This window comes from Populus nigra, chromosome 16 (genome assembly GCF_951802175.1).
Source record: "Populus nigra chromosome 16, ddPopNigr1.1, whole genome shotgun sequence".
In the NCBI taxonomy this organism is placed as follows: Eukaryota; Viridiplantae; Streptophyta; class Magnoliopsida; order Malpighiales; family Salicaceae; genus Populus; species Populus nigra.
In genome coordinates, this window is record NC_084867.1 from 14,034,897 (window position 1) to 14,051,795 (window position 16,899).

Here is a 16,899-nt window from a genome sequence, read left to right on the forward strand (position 1 = left end):
TGGTCTCGAAGGCGACATTGGTTTTTTTTTTTTTTTTTTAATATATATATATATATATATATATATATATAGAGAGAGAGAGAGAGGAATAATTTAATATCAAGTAAATACAAAATTTTATTAATTTACACATCATCTTCACTTGGTGTGGCTTTACCATGATTTCCCCTAAATTTCAACGTGGCCCAGCATTTCCAGCCTAGAGTAGAGTTTATTCAACATCCACCAAATTAATAATTATTTGATTCAAAGGTGACATTTCTTTTAATTATATAGCCATGAGGTTCACGATTTCTTGGATGCTATATTTATGGTCAAAATCATGGCAGCGTGGGACAAGAGATAAAAATAATAAAAACAAAAAATGCCTTTGATTGAAAAAGTATTGATATAAATATAAAATAAATCTATTTTTATAATAATTTTTTTATATTTTTAAATAAAAATTACAAAGAGGCATGCCAATCATACCTCTTATGTCTTCTTTTTTTCAAACTCAAAACAATAATTTATTTTAAAAAAAAATTAATTTTTTTATTAATATAAACATTCAAATTAGCTTACATGTATATTAATTAATTCTATAAACTTTAAAATTAACAGCACTTTAATTAAATCTTGGAATATATTTAGCCCTCGGTAAAGACACTGCATGGCACGAAATGGCCAAGTGGGAATAATGTGTCTTAATTAAAGGAGAGAGGATTGGTTGTCTTCCATTTGGTTTGAAATCAATCAATTATTCTCAACCATATTCTTCTTCGTACATGAAAGAAACTATGTCGACAACACTCCTTAATTATTTGAATATTTTTCAGTTTTTTATCTCGATTTTTCACCTCTAAGATATAAAAAAAATAATCTATTTAGTGCTTTATAATGTTGTTCAATTTTAACAATTTCCAATCAACTAATTAATTAAGTGGCTTTAATTCACGCTAGCATTTTAAGGGAAAAAACTTATTTATTCTTTATTTATCAAGAAGCCTAATTATGAATCATGTATTACAAAACTTTCTCTTTTTCTTATTTATCCTGGATTTTTAATTTAATTTTGTAGTAAGTTTCAAAGAATTATCTTAACCCAATAACTTAAACTATTAGGTGAGGTCCCAAGATATGATTTATATTATTCTCTAACATACTCCCTCAAGTGAAAGCCCTTTGGGTTTGAAACTTGTACATGTTCACATTACCTTGCACTTGATTTTTATCAAATTAATAAGGATGATGAGATTCAAACTCATGACCACTTGGTTATTAAGACTCTGATACCATGTCAAAGAACCATCTCAACCCAATAGCTTAAACTGTTAGGTGAAGTTTTAAAATATGATTTATATTATTTTCTAACAGTAAGAAGTAATTTTCTAATCTAACACGAGTAAATATCAGATTTAAGAGATGGACTAATCTTTTAATCTAATATGAATAACTATTATATCTAAGAGATGGATAACATGTGTATTTGATATTGTGGTAACTTTTATGGTTGCAGTTTTTTTTTTTAAAAAATGAAGAAAAATATTTTTGGTTGTGATTATTAAAAAAACTGATTAAAAATATTATGTTTAGTCAAAACTGTTATTAAAGAAATTCTTGGATGTAAAATAAATGAAAAGCAACTTTCTGTAAATAAAAACATGTTATTTTAACTTCTACAGAATTATTATGTGAAATAATTTTGTGTTGAACTCAGTGTAAAAAGTAGAAAATATTTAGTTAATCAAATAATTTTTATTAAAAATACAAGCTATCACAGCACAAGAAATAATCTCTAAATCTTTATACACAAAATCTAGTGCAAAATTATTACCTAATTGTAATATATAAAAAAAATAACAAAATAACTTTACACTTAACTTATATAGATTCATTTCCAAATAATTTGACCCACGCTCTGACGCTCACCACAGAAAAATTTAAAGTTTTTCAATTATTATAAAAATTACCACAAAACCAAACACATCTTTATAATACTCATAAAATATAATTACTATCTCCATCCTTCACCAGTCACCATTTACCGCTACCTCTCAGATCATTTTCACATGCATGGCAAGCCGGTCTCCTAGCTACCTATAGTTAATTTTTAAAATATATTAAAATAATATATATTATCAAGATGATTAAAAAATAATAAAAAATATCAATTTATTTTTTAAAAAAATTAAAAACCCGCATGACGACAAACAGTGCAGCACCACCAAGAGGACCATCTAGCACATAACTACAAGTAATTAAGGCTGTTTTGACTAACTATTTAACCAACCTAAAGCACATATCACGAGGAGTAATTTGACTGGTGGGCCCTAGCAATGGGCCCTCGTGCCCTCCATGGGAATCGCCAGATGGAATATAAACAAATAATAAAGAAACAAACAAATCAAATAATTACAAAGATTTTGTAGCCTTTAACCATGTTTGAGACACGAGAGACAGGCCATCCATAAAACTAATAAGCCTTCTAATCTAAAGTTCAAGCAAAATCATACCATCCACTAATTAACATTACTAGCACTTATTAATCATGTTTAGAAAGCACTTTTAGACCCTTAACCAGACGTGGGTCTGACTCAGCTCAAGTACATCGAGCTCATGCACATCTGGAACACACCTGTGTTCGACTAAAAGAGGCTACAGCTTCATATATACATGTGAGATACCAATAGATTGTCGCATGCAAAGATGTTTTGATGGCTGCTTTCTTGCTTGGCAATCCGCCTATGGCATTGTGGGATAGCAAGAAGGGGTCTTTGCTCAGCTTTTCTCGTCTAGTTTTCTCGGCATGTGCCCCACTTCTTTTGTCCAAAAGCTATTTTAGTCCTTCTTTCCTTCATTCTTCTTTGAAGATGTGTGATCAATTTTATTGCAAGGTCTCATCAACTTTCTTCAATATTAATTTAGATGCCATCATTCTAATTCTAGGGTTAAAATCACAGTTACAAGACCTTATCTTGTGATTCCATGCTGATCGAGGCTCGAGTAGTGAATTGATTGAGTTAATCCGGATTAATCCAAGTTTTTGTTTTTTTTAAGGTTCAAAATTGACTTTGTTTAGATTGGAGGCAAATATTCTATTGACTTATTAGCCATACCAGGTCATATATCAATGTATAAAATAACTTGATATTTAGAAAAGAAAGATGCTGCAACCAAGTAAACGAATATAGAACTTTTTACCAGCAGATGCCCACATAAAAAGATTAAAGTTCTTGGGTGGATGTTCTTTCTTGAAGCATCATATCAGCCCTCAAAAGATTTTCTACACCTAAACCAATACACATGATTTGTGAATTTCCTCCATGTTAATTTCCTGGGATCGATGCTTTTTAGACATAGCATATGATTCTGCTCCAACTAGGCCCCATCTCTCGGGGGTCCAACGTAGATTACATTTCATAAGGATCAAACATGACAAGTAATGATCTCAAATCTTTAAACATGAATCACATGGTTTGGTACCACATGCTTGTTTATCAACTGGGGTTTCATAAAATCATGAAGAAAATAATTTATGTTGTAATCAGGTGGTTGGATTATGAAAGAGTTTAAGAGTAGATTTTCAAGAGATTAAAATAGATTTTTTTATTAAATTTAATTATGGATTCAAAGTCAACCTTTCATTATGTTAAGAAACTCATTAAAGTATATAAAAAAGCCAAAGAACAGCCGTAATCAAGCCATGCCTAACCCAAATAATTACACAAGAAATGATGACTTGAGCTAGGTTTCTTGTTAGATTGTTTAAGATGTTTCTTGTTAGATTGTTTAAGATGTTTGATTTGATTAAATAACCTCCTCGATGACTCGATCAAAACCTTATCACGTGTTCAAACACCTATCCATGATTTGAAATTGATAGATTATAAATGAAGAAAAATAAAAACAAAACATGATTTTCTTTAGAATTTGATCAACTTTTTAAAAGAAAGGAGGAAAAAGCTAAGTGACTGGCTAAATGTCACAAGGCCATTAGACAATATACATCCTGGGGGGAAGAATTCATTAGGGTGCTTAAATACACTGAACTTAAGATGGGAATAATTTCCATCTAAAAAGGGTAGAATATCTATACAAGATTTATTGGTTGGCAGCGTTTATTGTTCTCCTAGAAGAGTAATTATTATATTAGAAAGGAATAGCCTCACTTATGATACGAGCATCTTCAGAAGCGGCAGCTCTAGTCTCAGCCATGCTACCATGTCAAATGCCAAAATGAACTATTCAAACAGACACCTCCTCCTTGCAGACACAGCAATCCTGCAAGAGAAAGAAAAAGAGAGGGAGGGTCAGGTATAACTTTACAAAGGCACAGATAAATAACTTTGAGAAGATTACATTTAGTAACTGCTAAGCAGAAATCAACATGTCAAGGCAAGAACAAACAACTTACCTTGTGCTCTTCAAGCCATTTTTTTATGCAATCCTCATGATATTGGTGTGCACAGGGCAATGTGATCAAGCGATCCCCCCTCTCGTACTCCATTTTGCAGATGACACACCTAGATGCAGACATGAGGAAGAATTAAAGAGGAGAATAGCATGATCACAATTGAGAAGCTAGTTTTGGAAAGGTTACAGGTATCAGCGGCCAGGCACTATCAACTGCATAGCTATGGTCTTTTATTTGCACATGCATGTGTGTCTATGTGCCCATGCTTATCACTTGCAGATAAAGGTTGTGCTGAATAGAACTTATAATTGAAGTTTATAGTTATCTTACTCTGTATCTCCTCCTGATTTGCCTTTGCTGGTTGATGGACTGTACTTGTGAATAGGCAACCTAGAGACTGCTTGCTGTGACACACCTTGGCTCACACTGCCCAAGGATTCTTGGAATCGATTCGTTTCCTACACAAAATAAAAGAATCTCAAAGTTATGTCCATTTTATAAAGATGGCAGCAAGAACTTGAAAGTCAGATGATAAGAACAAGACAAATGCCAAGAATTCTTGAACATCAACATATATGGAAGACCGACCACTTTGATTTTCATTGCATTTGAAGCACAAATTCAAAGTTTTAACTGATGTTCCAAAACAATAGAGTTTACACAGAATAGAAGAAGACAATCCATGCAATCCTTTAAATATTCTCACATGTGCATCATCTATTTCTTTAACAGGCTGAGCCAAAATGTTATCACTGGTTTTTTGAAAGCCTACCTCATATGAGATATTATCTAGATCAACTACAGGTCCAGCCTGTGTTTGAACATTAGACACCTGATTGAAAAAGTAAGAAAATAGAAAAAACTTAACTCAGTAGAACACACAGAACTCGAAGAAAAGTAGGAGAACAAAAAGAAAAGAGTAAGGGGTTCATAATCTTACCTGGGCAGTTCCTCCACGATTATCCTCCCATGCAGGATCTGTAGAGTTTCACTATTTTGGTCATATAAATAAGGATAAACCTAAAAACAGAGGTAAATGTAAATGTTGAAATCAATTCAATACCCTTTAAAAATGTCTCCTCTGAAGAAAATTACAGAGAAAAGATCAATGCATTTTAGTCCCCACAATAATGTAGAGACTGGAAAAACCACTGGGAGTGGTCCAGTTGTTCAGGGCGGGTCTAGCCATTTAGGTGACTCGAGTTCAAATCGTTCCATTGCCAACTAAAGAAAAATGGAGAGACCATATGCCAGGGCAAAAATGAATAAGTTTATTCAATTGAAACCTTTAGAACTTCTACTCAAGCAATTTCATTACAATAATCAGTTGAATTCATCACCAGGCCACCTAAGAAGTGTATACAGATAATAATTTGAAATATTGAAACTTCTGTCAGCCAATTGCATGTCTGGGGTGAAGAATATAACATCATTGGACAAAGTCATATGCTATTCTTACTGAAAAAATCAGGAAGTGAACAAGCTTTGCATTTTAAGATCAAGGATACTCTAAAAGGGTTTCAACTTTAAATTCAATGAGATTTGAGAATGCTAGATGGCTCATTCAATTGGCATGCTTTGCCCAACAAATTATGCTCAAACTTTGGAGCTAGGTAATAACAGTGCAGGGTTTTTAATCCATTCGAAGAGTGCCAGAGAGACAAACATGAAGCCACTACATGTTCCTACAAGGCCTATCTTTTATGCTGTGTAGTTGCAAAGGAATGTTGTGATGCTACGAACTGATGCTAGTTATGATTTGCAGGTTCCAGTTATTGCAAGTCCAAGCCCTTGGCCAGCGTGTAATTCAGTTCCATCTACAGTTATTTTATATTTGTAGAGTTTTGATTTTTTATTTGAGCCTAAGAAGGTGTGTTCAGGACTGAAATTATTTGGATAATAAATAGCCGACTTATTTTGGTAGATTTTAAAACTTGCTGCACGAGAAATGTGAGTCTTTAGCAATCACACTATTGAGCACACCCCGTCTAGCACTTGCCAAGAGTTATCCACGAAGTTTAATCAATCACCAAATACGATTCAATTAAAGGTCTAAAGTTTTTACCAGTTAGACTTCCAAAGTCCATCATATAAGGAAATACTCCCCAAACTATCCTCCATCTGCAATTCTCTAGCTAAAGCTTCATCATCTTCCAAATATGAATTATAACTCCCATGCCATGATTGTCCAATCATTGCCCCTGAGAACTGCCCCCAGTTACTGCTTTTATACATTGATAAAAGGCTCTAGCTATGTTAATTTTATCAGTTCGTATTTACTAATACAGAAATAGGTCAAATATATTCTTAAGTGGCACCATCAATACAGCAGATTTCCTAAAGGGATTTCAAGTCACAACTTCTAAACACTGCTGTTGAGGATGCTGGATGGCTGACTGCCACAGCTTTTCCCCACCTTTAGTTTTTTATGGATATTATATTAGGCTTTGGACTTGGTACTTATAGTGAAGGTTTTTCTATTTCATTCAAAGGGATCCACAATAAACTGACACGAATGCTATAAAAAATCTTATGAAGGTCCAACTCAACTCAATGCTAAAAAGCAAGAACATTTACTGCTGCTTATTATGACGTGTAGTCACAGTGGAATGCTCCGATATCATAAGGCATCAAGAGAACTGTTTCCATAACTCAAAAAATGTTCCATATAATCACCTTTCTTAAATAAGAGTACCCAAAAATTTTGTATCCTATTTGATCTTCTGTTAAACCAGACAAGTACAGCCAGTAAAATAGCGTAGTGGTGACTGGTGAGAGCTCTGCTCTTGATGATGTCTAGACCACAAAATTTAATTAGCCAATATACTAGTTTACCCAGATTATTTGAAACCTACGAACTTTTCTCATGAAAGTCTCTTTTTAATCTTATTCAACTCAACCTGAACAGAATATGGAAAAAGAGTCTGGTTCTAATTTTATAATATATTTTTTTGGTTATCTTGAGGTGAGGCATCTGTATGCTCCGAAATAAAATCATTGGCATTCCTAGTAGTCCACTGAGTACTGCATATTTTAAAATATCAGTGCAAACTTTTCATCATGCAGAGTATAGAGTTAGGAACAAACTCTAGCACTTGCCAAAGTTAGCCATCAAAGGTAAGCAATCACTAAATAAAGATTAAAGTAAAGATAATGGTTTTTACTAGTTGCTCTTCCCGAGTGTCCGCCATATATGGACATATTCTGTAGTTTCCTAGTCATAAATTCGTCTTTGTATGCTTCATACTGAGAGTATCTTCCCTGCAACATATTTAGCCAAAGAAGTAAAACGTTAAATTTACAATCATCAAGAACACAATTGTCTACATAATTAAGCAAAAAGAAATGCTGAACTAAAAATTTGAAGTACATAGTGCAGAAAAGAGTCTGTAATTCGGTCAGCATCGCCAAAGAAACAATTATAAAGTCTAGATTCTAGTGTATCCCAAGAATTTGAATTTGAATCATTTCCAGATCGGTTTCCCTTCATGACTACCACACAACAGATTGGAAGCAATACTATTTAACTCCGAAAATTGAAGATCCCTTCTCTTACTTTACCTTTCACATCAAACTTCTCCTTGAACTTATATAGACGTGAAATTCATTACTCTCATGGAAAAAACCATTTTATTATTATTAACAACACATTAACAAGAATCATTTGTGAGCAAATCAACACTATATCGCATCAAAATACCCTCTTAATTCTCACTTTGATTATTAAAAGTACTAGTCTTTCTCAAATTTAACTACGAAAGTTCAATACTTTACAATATTTCCAGGTTATGCCAAAGCTAATAATGAAATAAATTAATGGTTACTAATAAATCATAAATTAATTATCTTAGACATGTAAAACAAAAAAATCTTTACCTGAATCAAACCCATAAAGCATGAAGATGTTCATGGATAGATATAATTACTGAGCTTTAAAGCATACAATAAATACACCACATGTGCTCATGATTGAAATACTACAGATTATAAGCATGGAAAACAAAAATAAATATCACTAAATCATGATCATAAACATCAATATCAAATCTTTTCTACATTTTGTAACTTAAAATCTTGAAAATCTGAAATGAAAAAATGGGTTCTTGAATTGAGCATTCAAGACAAAACTCATTGAAAGTTAAAGAAAATGATGGGTTTGGTTCTTTACCTTCTCTTAACAAGTTGGAGCAGAGATATGCTTCTCCTCATCATCATAGACTTTGGTTGGGCACAGAGAGCTCGAAACATGACTGAGTTTCTTTGAAGAAGAGTTGATATCACATTTAAATTTTTAAGGAGAAATATCAATTTAGTCCTAGATCTATATAGTCATTCTCAATTGTATCTAAATTCGATAAATTTTATCAATTAGATCTCCAAAGTTTTCTATATATTTCTCAACCGTATCCCTTTTTCAATTTCCGTCTATTATTTTATGCACTAAAATGGCATTGATTTGAGGAAATTTTGATAGAAAAGTTAATGAACATTAACTTTTTTGGTGTAATGTGCATATTTATGTACTAAAATGACATTATTTTGAAGAAAATTTGACAAAGAAGTTGATGAATATTAGCAAAAAGATTTAATTGAGAATATCTTCGAAACATTTAAGACCTTATTGATAAAGTTAAAGGTTTGGGATTCAATTGAAAATGAATATATAGATTGGGAAGGATATTTTTGGGTTTTGTTAACATCCTCTTAATTTCATACTTAAATGCAAGGATCTCATAATGGTTAATGTTTCTTAAGGTAATTACAATAGTCATGCAAGTGCATTTTTCAGGATGTTTTTGGGTTTATCTAGGAGATTGCATTTTTTTCTAAAGAGAGTAGATCACCATTAAGTGTAATAACATGATGGCAGTTGAGCCCCGAGTGTGGCAGGAAGATGGTTAAGCTTCGGAAAGCTTCTGAGTAAGAGCAATCACTTGGGAATCCATCCATCTAGCCAGCAATAGATTCAGAGTAGACAATATTTTGCAGTTGATTGGTAAATCCAAGAAAATTTCTCTTCTATGTCTGGCAGAAGTAGAATAGAATCCTTCTCAAGTCCCCTAATCGTTCATCCACCCAATCTTTTCCTTGGGAAACTTCATGGCAATTACTACTGTGACAGACATGCAATTGTAGAACCAGAACGCACTTTGCACATAACATTTGAAATTTAAAGCACCCACATTCCTTTCTTTCTAGAAATCACAAGCATTTCTAGAGTTCAAAAACTGTCATGACACCACACATATTCAGTTTGGTTTCACAGGTCATGTTCTGAGCAATTAGAACATTGATGTTTGGTTACATATCATACAAGGCTTTAAACTATCTCTCAATTGATCAAATGGTAGCATGAATCATCAAATAATGATTGCTCAATCACCTCCCACTTGCCTCTTCCACGAGTCCTCCACAATTAGCTCATCAACTCCCCAATCTTCATAACTGGATAATTCCACAGGATGTGTTAGGGAACAACAAGAAACTATAATGAACAGTAAACACAATCAAAGGAGAAACATGCTGTACATTCCCCCCTTCCAGGGGTGAAATCAATTTGCTAAAGGATAAATTTAAGCAAATAATCTCACCTTCCATCAGGCAGGTAGCGACGGATGGTGAAAGGTATTTTTCGTTCGCGAAGCTCCTTCATAGCAATCTAATTAAATGAAAAATCCAAAATATCAAATTATTAAACTATGAAAGACAGGATAATCTATGACCAGTCGTCCTATAGTAAATTGTTCCTACTCCAAAAACTTATTACCCAGATTCTCAGCAAACCCACATATATTATAGTGAGAAACAGATCTATTGTTATGCATCACTCTGTTAAGAAACATGCGAATGAAAAATTAAATGGCGAGTCAAACAATTGCCATCCGACAAAAAAGCCCAAATGCATTCTTATCAACTCAAACTTACCCTTAGATGGCAAAAGTGTTCAGAAAATAGTTTTGTGGATCACATGTACACTTATTATGACATATATACAAATGCTATGTCGCACAAACTGCAAAATACATCAACTGTAGTGCCTTTTTTAACCCAAAAATGATATAGAGTTGCAAAAATCTGTAAACATACAGGTGTAAGGCACCAGAAAATTCTGTTCCCATACAAACCATATCATACATTGCAAGTAGCACACCAATAGCAACAGCATCATTCATCTCTATAAAAGCAATCATCTAATAATCCAATATAAATCGCAGTAAGATAATCTTACCTCAAGTGGGTCAGTCTCACCCTCCAACTCAACCATCACAGGAGCATTCATGCTGCAGAGCCAAAGAAGAAATTAGCAACATAAACTCAATTGGATCAACCCAATTCCACAGTGACAAGGTTTGCTTGGGAAAAAAATGAATAAACCTGATCTGAAGTGCACGGGTACCCAAAATTCTGGCACGTTCATATTTTGTCATAAATTTCGATGTTTTACGAGGTCGCTCCACTGGTGCCTGTTCCTCTTTATCTTCAGTTTCAATTGGTTCCCCTGTGTCATCTTCATTGTTAATGTTCTCGGCATCTTCATCAGCTCCTTCCTGTCCAAACATTTCACCCATATTTTAAATAAAACAAGATAGATGCTTCAGTTACAGAAAGCAAATCACAATATCAACTACTTACTTCAATCTCAGGTTCTGGCGGCTCATCCTCATATCTGCAACAACAATACAGAAAACCTTACACATGTTATTTGAACACCAGACAGAAAGGGGGCAAATAAAGCAAGGAATTTGAACACAGAATTTGCATGATGGGTGTATTCTGAGTAGTCACAAATATTCGAGTGGTTTCCAAAATCTAAAATAACACCTCGGGACATTAACACAGAATCAAACATTCTATAACCTATACAAAAATTAACGAAACTCCGCTTCCAGCAATCAAATAGCCAGCATAATCTTAGTCTCGAAGCTAATATCAAAATTATAACGAAATCAAGCCAAACCATTGACCACATCAACCTATCTATACTTCTACCAACAACACCTGAATCAAGCCAAACACAGAGCAACTGCTTATCAAATCAAAATTATCACTTCATGGGCTTACAATATCAACAAAGCAGAAAACTTTCCATCAAATAACAATCATATTGGCACTATAAACTCAAACTTCAATCATGAAAAAACAACCAAAGAGCATGATTAACAATATAAACAAAAAATAATCAAATAGCAGAAAATTACAAAGTCCCAGATGCAAAATCTTCCTAATGAACTCAAATATAAAAAATTCATCATTTCATTCATTTGGAGTGTGGGAAAACAGAAAAAAAATTCATTCTTTGTACTACCAAAAGACAAAACCCTATTTTCCCTCCGATTTGCAAAGAGAAAAGAAACCGTAGCTCATTTTATATAAGAGATAAAAGGAAAAAGGGCAAACCCCATGTCAACATCATTGTATTCATCGTCTGCCATTGTAAATTCGTGAGGATGGAAGCAAAGCTTCTCTCTAGTTCTTTGAAGGTCTAAAGCCCGGTCTGTTGCTATGGAATTGGAGAGAGGTGGAAACCCTTGTTGGCTTTGCTTTAAATGTCGGTCCGTTTATTTCTCTTAGTAAAATATCTTTATTTAGTCCCTCTAAATCTCAATTAATATCACTTTCATCCTTGAATCGTTTATGAAATATTTCTTTCGTGCCTAGTTCTTGCGCTTTTATTTTTCTAAAATTTTGTACTTAATTTTTAAATTCTTAGGTTTCCTTTGATCTCTTGTTGTCTTTCCTTATTAGCCAACTTTCAAGTAAGGATAGAAAGTTTTTCGTATCCTTTTTGACAGACCAAGAATTTTCTACTTCAAAGAATTCTTAACTTTTTGCTGCTTTATCAACATTCTGTTTCTGTTTAAATCTTGTGGCTTCAATTTTAGCATTAAAGATTTACATTTTCTCACAGCTCCAGAACTTCTGCTGAAATGATCAATTCTAGGCAGATGACTCGTAACGCCTGATTCCTTCGACTGAAGAGCATTTATACTACAGACCATCCATGATTAGAGCTGGACAGATGAAGAAGTGAAACCTCGTCTACATGAAGTTTCACGAAATATTTCCTTGTGCAATAGTCAAGCGTGCTAGGATTTTCGTAGGAGAATTATACGATAAGATAAGAAAAGCCAGAATTTCTTATGTTCAATGCCTGCATTTTCATATAATTAATGTATTAAGTTTGCACTAAAATAACAACAATCATTTTCAGTGACTAAGTGCAAGGCATCGAAAGAGACTCAATTTGTTATAAATTAAAAATTGCTGACTTTTGTAAGGCAGCATCACTATCCATCTGAAAAGCATATGTGATTCAGTTAACATAAATAAATATAGCATAAATCCATATATATAACAGACTCCAAACTTTTTCTGATAGAACTTCTATTTATCGACTGCCATTAATTTAAGTACTATAGCATGGCTACTTCTGTAAAGAAGTTTTAAATTAGTTTACCACATCGGCGGTCAAGGACATTGCTATCGTAAGGAGCTGTTTTTGACAGATATCTCCCAGAGAGAAAATGATCATTAGTTTTGAGAATTTCAGTTGCTGCCATCTTAGATGATCCAAGCCCCAGTGAAATCAAAGGGCCATGAATTTTGGGCAGGTGTGTCAGTGAGATACGAGGCTTTTCTCCCACATGGAGAATGTTGCCATGGCTTAGGACCTGGTGGAGGCCGAGACTCCCTAGTTGAAGATGGTGACCTTGTGTGCTTGAGGATGATAAAGAATATTAGAGGCAGAGAAAGAAGAAAGGGAAGGGTCAAGAGATTGAGCAGTTTTGTAAAAGATGTTTGATCCATGTCTTTGAGAAGGCTAAATCTGGTTCAGGAATGATCTAGCTACAAGAAATCCCTGTATAGTTCTATAATTATCAGCTCCCTCCTCTTGTTCCTTGTGCATTGCCACCATTTACGTTCTTGTTGAATTTAATATTGATGATGTGTGAGAGCCATCAAGTGGGCTCAACTTCTACTTGTTAAAAAAAAAAAGGATAAGAAAAGAGGAGGAAAAATATTAAGCTCGAGCCCACCCTTGGTTGTGGCCGAGATGTGCTCATGGCCCGACCCGTCCAAATCTCTTGAGCGAGATACAAAATCTAAAGAATTTGTTTTTATTTTATTTTTTGTTTGATGGACACACAATCTATATAAATGTCCAAGTGCTTAGTTTCTAAGTACCAACTATTTAATTGTGTATGTTAAATAATTATTTTAAACTATATTTAATGTTTATTTTGGATATTGTACTATTTTTAAAAATATTTTGATATATAAATATTAAAACCATTAAAAAGTAACCATGTTATATTTAGCCCAAACACATTTTATAAAAATAGACAAATAACATCACTAATGAATAAAATTATTAAACCTAAAATAACTCATGATGTAGATCTTAATTTAAATTGATTCAAATCAATTTAAAATAATATTATTTAATTTTTTTAAAATAAAATTATACTATTTTGATTTTTTCTTAAAGTCAAATATGATTTTAACTTAGTCAACAAAGTTTGGCATGATTAACTCTTATTTAATTTAATTTAAAACTTTACTTGTACCAAGTCAAATATCAAGACCTCGTCTAATTAATCATATTAAATTCAGTTTAATAACACTGTTAATAATGACTAAACACACACACACAGAGAAAAGCTAGCACAAGCAGCATTCTCATTAAGAGCATGGAGTGCAAGAACTTTATGGGCTATTGACTCTAAATAATATAAAAATCATCAATACTATCATCCACATAGCATTTAATTTAAATAAAGTAATTTTTTTTTTTGTGTTTAGATAGTGTTTCATAATAAAAAATAAATAAAAACATGAGAGACAAAAATAAAGAAATAAAAAGAATTTATCATTTAAATAATTTTAAAATGAATTTATATATATATAAAGGCGCTATTTATGACAGGTTATTTTTATTTTTATTTTTATTTTATTGATTTAGACGACATCGTGAAAGTAAGAATACAAAAGTCAGGTCCTCTTAGGTGGCTGCCAGCAGGTCATTTTCACTATGTATTTTTCCTTTTTTCGGTCATTATTTAATTTATTAGTTGTGATCAATTTGAGAAATCTTAATAACTAGAAATTTTATAATTAAACAATAATTACTTATATCTTTTCTCTTAAAAAAACAGACAAACATAAAAAAATAAAAAATACATTTCAACTTGGATGAAAATACCTTTTCCGGGAATCTTAAATTTAATTCTCTCTTTTATTATCTATTACTTCTGGATTCAAAGTAAAATTGAACAAATGCATAAATGAGTAATTTGCCATTTTTTGATTTATAAGAGTGAAATCAAATTGCAGAGAGTATCAATACATTGACGAATTTAAAGCCAGAATCAACATTTTGAAACTCAAATTCTTCGTCTAGGAACAGCAAGCAGAGGCTGTTCCTTCTGTAATGTTATGCCAAACTTTTCACTCATGTCTAACATGGCAGGATCCTCACCGTTTGGAAGAGACCAATCGAAGTAATATAACAAAGTGGCGATAATCAAATGAACTTGCTTAGCAGCCATGGGTAGTCCAGGGCAAATTCTTCTTCCTGCACCAAAAGGTAGAAACTCGAAATCCTGCCCCTTGAAGTCCAGATCAGAGCCTAGGAACCTTTCAGGCTTGAACGATAAGGGGTCTTCCCAGAGCGAGGGATCACGCCCTACAGCCCATACATTCACAATCACTTCAGAATCTCTTGGAATCGTGTAATCCATAACCTTACAGGTCTCAAGAGCCCTGCGTGGAATAAGAAATGGCACAGGAGGATGTAACCTGAGTGTTTCCTTTACACAAGCATTCAAGTAAGGAAGTTGAGAGACATGGGATTCTTTCAGCGAATTTGTGTCTATTTCTCTCTTTATCTCCTCGCTGACTTTCTTCAAGACTTCTTTGTTCTTCAGCAGCTCAGCAATTGCCCACTCTACTGTCGTGGCTGTTGTGTCTGTGCCTGCACTGAGCAGCTCCTGCAAATCAAGTAAAAGAAGAAAGCAGACGAGCTTAGGCTAATAATCAGTTTGGTTTGTTTTGTTAATCATGTCTTGATTTGATTCGAAGTCTGCATACCAGAGCCAACCAATTGATTTTAAGATCTTCGAATCCGTTCGCGAGAAAAACATCCAAGAAATCGCTTCTTGGACCATCGTGGACATGCTTCTCTCTTCTTTCCTTGATGTATTTTCCCCATATGTCAAACATTTGATTAACACATACTGCCATCTTTCTTTTTAGACCTTGAGGATCTATACCTCCAAGTATAGGATAAAAATCAGCAATATTTGGTGTAGCCCCTAACTTCATCATCCTCCACATAAGGCTTTTCAACCCAGTAGCAGCTCCATCATCTTCCAATCCAATCAAATCTACAGAGAATAAAAGGTTAGCTATTGTGTTAAAAACAATAACAAGCACAACTTCTCCAATACCAACAACCTCCCCTTCCCTTCTTCCTATAAATTCCACCATCTCCCCCATCTTCTTCTCTCTCAAAACAGCTTGTGACTCTATTGCTTTAGCTGAGAATAGCTCGTTCCTGCACAAGGCTCTCAAGGACTTCCATCCATCAGAGCACTGTGTGGCAAAAACAATTGCTATGCGGTCAAGGACATGGTTTTCAAAAAGAGCTGCTTTAAACACATATCTAGCAGAGAGCAAACGGTCATGAGATTTCAGAATTTCAGTTGCTGCCCTCTTCGAGGACCCAACAATGAGAAGTTGTTTTCCTAGCTTTAGTGAAATTAAAGGGCCATGAATTTTGGCAAAGTTTGCCGTCGAGATATGAGGCTTTTTTCCAAAGTGGAGAATGTTGCCTATGATAGGCCATGGCTTGGGACCTGGTGGAAGAGACTGGTTTTTAGAAGAGGATGAGGAAACGCACTTGAGGATGAAGAAGAGAAGAGGTAGAAGGAGGAGAAAGGGAGGAGCTAAGAGGTTGAGCACTTTTGTCAAAGATGTTTGATCCATAGTTTTGAGAAACCATTCTAAAATAATAATCTACAAGATATTATCTAATACTTTAAAACGTGTGGGGGAAAATAATGTAGTTTTCCTCGCATACCCCCCCCCGTTTTATTACTTATTTTTGTTTTTTTATGTTTTGTCTTTTCTTTTTTTTTTCCCCTGTTTTTTTCGTTTTTTCCTTTTTTTTTTAGGTTTCACATGTTTTTTTTTCTTTTTTTTTATGTTTTTTTTTAAATTGTTTTTGTTGATTTTTTTAATATTGAAATGGTTGAAAATTTAATACTATAATTTTTTTCTTTAAAATATCATGGATTACTACAATGTTTCCCTATATAGTTTTTTTTATGCTTTTTTTTTTCTCCAAAATAGTCTTTGTCGATTTTTTTTTTCATATTGAGCTGGTTGAGAATTTTGCTTTGTATATTTTTTCTTTAAAACACTGTGATTTGTTACACTGTTTTCCCACATGGTTTTTGTTTTGCTACAATGTTTCCCCACATGTTTTTTCTCAAAATTAT

General features: G+C 33.4%; 3 protein-coding genes and 1 long non-coding RNA gene across 4 annotated transcripts; 1 reads left to right on the forward strand and 3 right to left on the reverse strand.

Annotated features, from left to right (window-relative positions):
- Positions 1-3,954: 3,954 nt before the first annotated feature.
- LOC133675576 (E3 ubiquitin-protein ligase BIG BROTHER-like) lies at positions 3,955-8,692 on the reverse strand. The gene is made up of 7 exons (XM_062096997.1): positions 8,565-8,692; positions 7,561-7,657; positions 5,337-5,374; positions 5,169-5,228; positions 4,727-4,854; positions 4,397-4,505; positions 3,955-4,263 (listed from the first exon to the last, which is right to left on the reverse strand). Exons 2-7 carry the CDS (start codon positions 7,616-7,618, stop codon positions 4,228-4,230), a joined length of 429 nt encoding a protein of 142 aa, XP_061952981.1. The 5' UTR covers positions 7,619-7,657; positions 8,565-8,692; the 3' UTR covers positions 3,955-4,227.
- Positions 4,177-4,725, forward strand: LOC133675577 (uncharacterized). The gene is made up of 2 exons (XR_009835445.1): positions 4,177-4,296; positions 4,452-4,725. It is a non-coding gene; the product is annotated as an uncharacterized LOC133675577 (long non-coding RNA).
- An 866-nt stretch (positions 8,693-9,558) lies between the features above and the next one.
- Positions 9,559-11,951, reverse strand: LOC133675441 (DNA-directed RNA polymerases II, IV and V subunit 6A-like). Its single transcript, XM_062096812.1, has 6 exons — positions 11,795-11,951; positions 11,030-11,063; positions 10,772-10,944; positions 10,626-10,677; positions 9,988-10,055; positions 9,559-9,841 (listed from the first exon to the last, which is right to left on the reverse strand). The coding sequence occupies exons 1-6, from the start codon at positions 11,827-11,829 to the stop codon at positions 9,772-9,774; spliced, it is 432 nt and encodes a 143-aa protein (XP_061952796.1). The 5' UTR covers positions 11,830-11,951; the 3' UTR covers positions 9,559-9,771.
- A 2,730-nt stretch (positions 11,952-14,681) lies between these two features.
- LOC133675285 (probable (S)-N-methylcoclaurine 3'-hydroxylase isozyme 2) lies at positions 14,682-16,413 on the reverse strand. The gene is made up of 2 exons (XM_062096623.1): positions 15,488-16,413; positions 14,682-15,387 (listed from the first exon to the last, which is right to left on the reverse strand). The coding sequence occupies exons 1-2, from the start codon at positions 16,382-16,384 to the stop codon at positions 14,782-14,784; spliced, it is 1,503 nt and encodes a 500-aa protein (XP_061952607.1). The 5' UTR covers positions 16,385-16,413; the 3' UTR covers positions 14,682-14,781.
- Between the last annotated feature and the right edge of the window lie 486 nt (positions 16,414-16,899).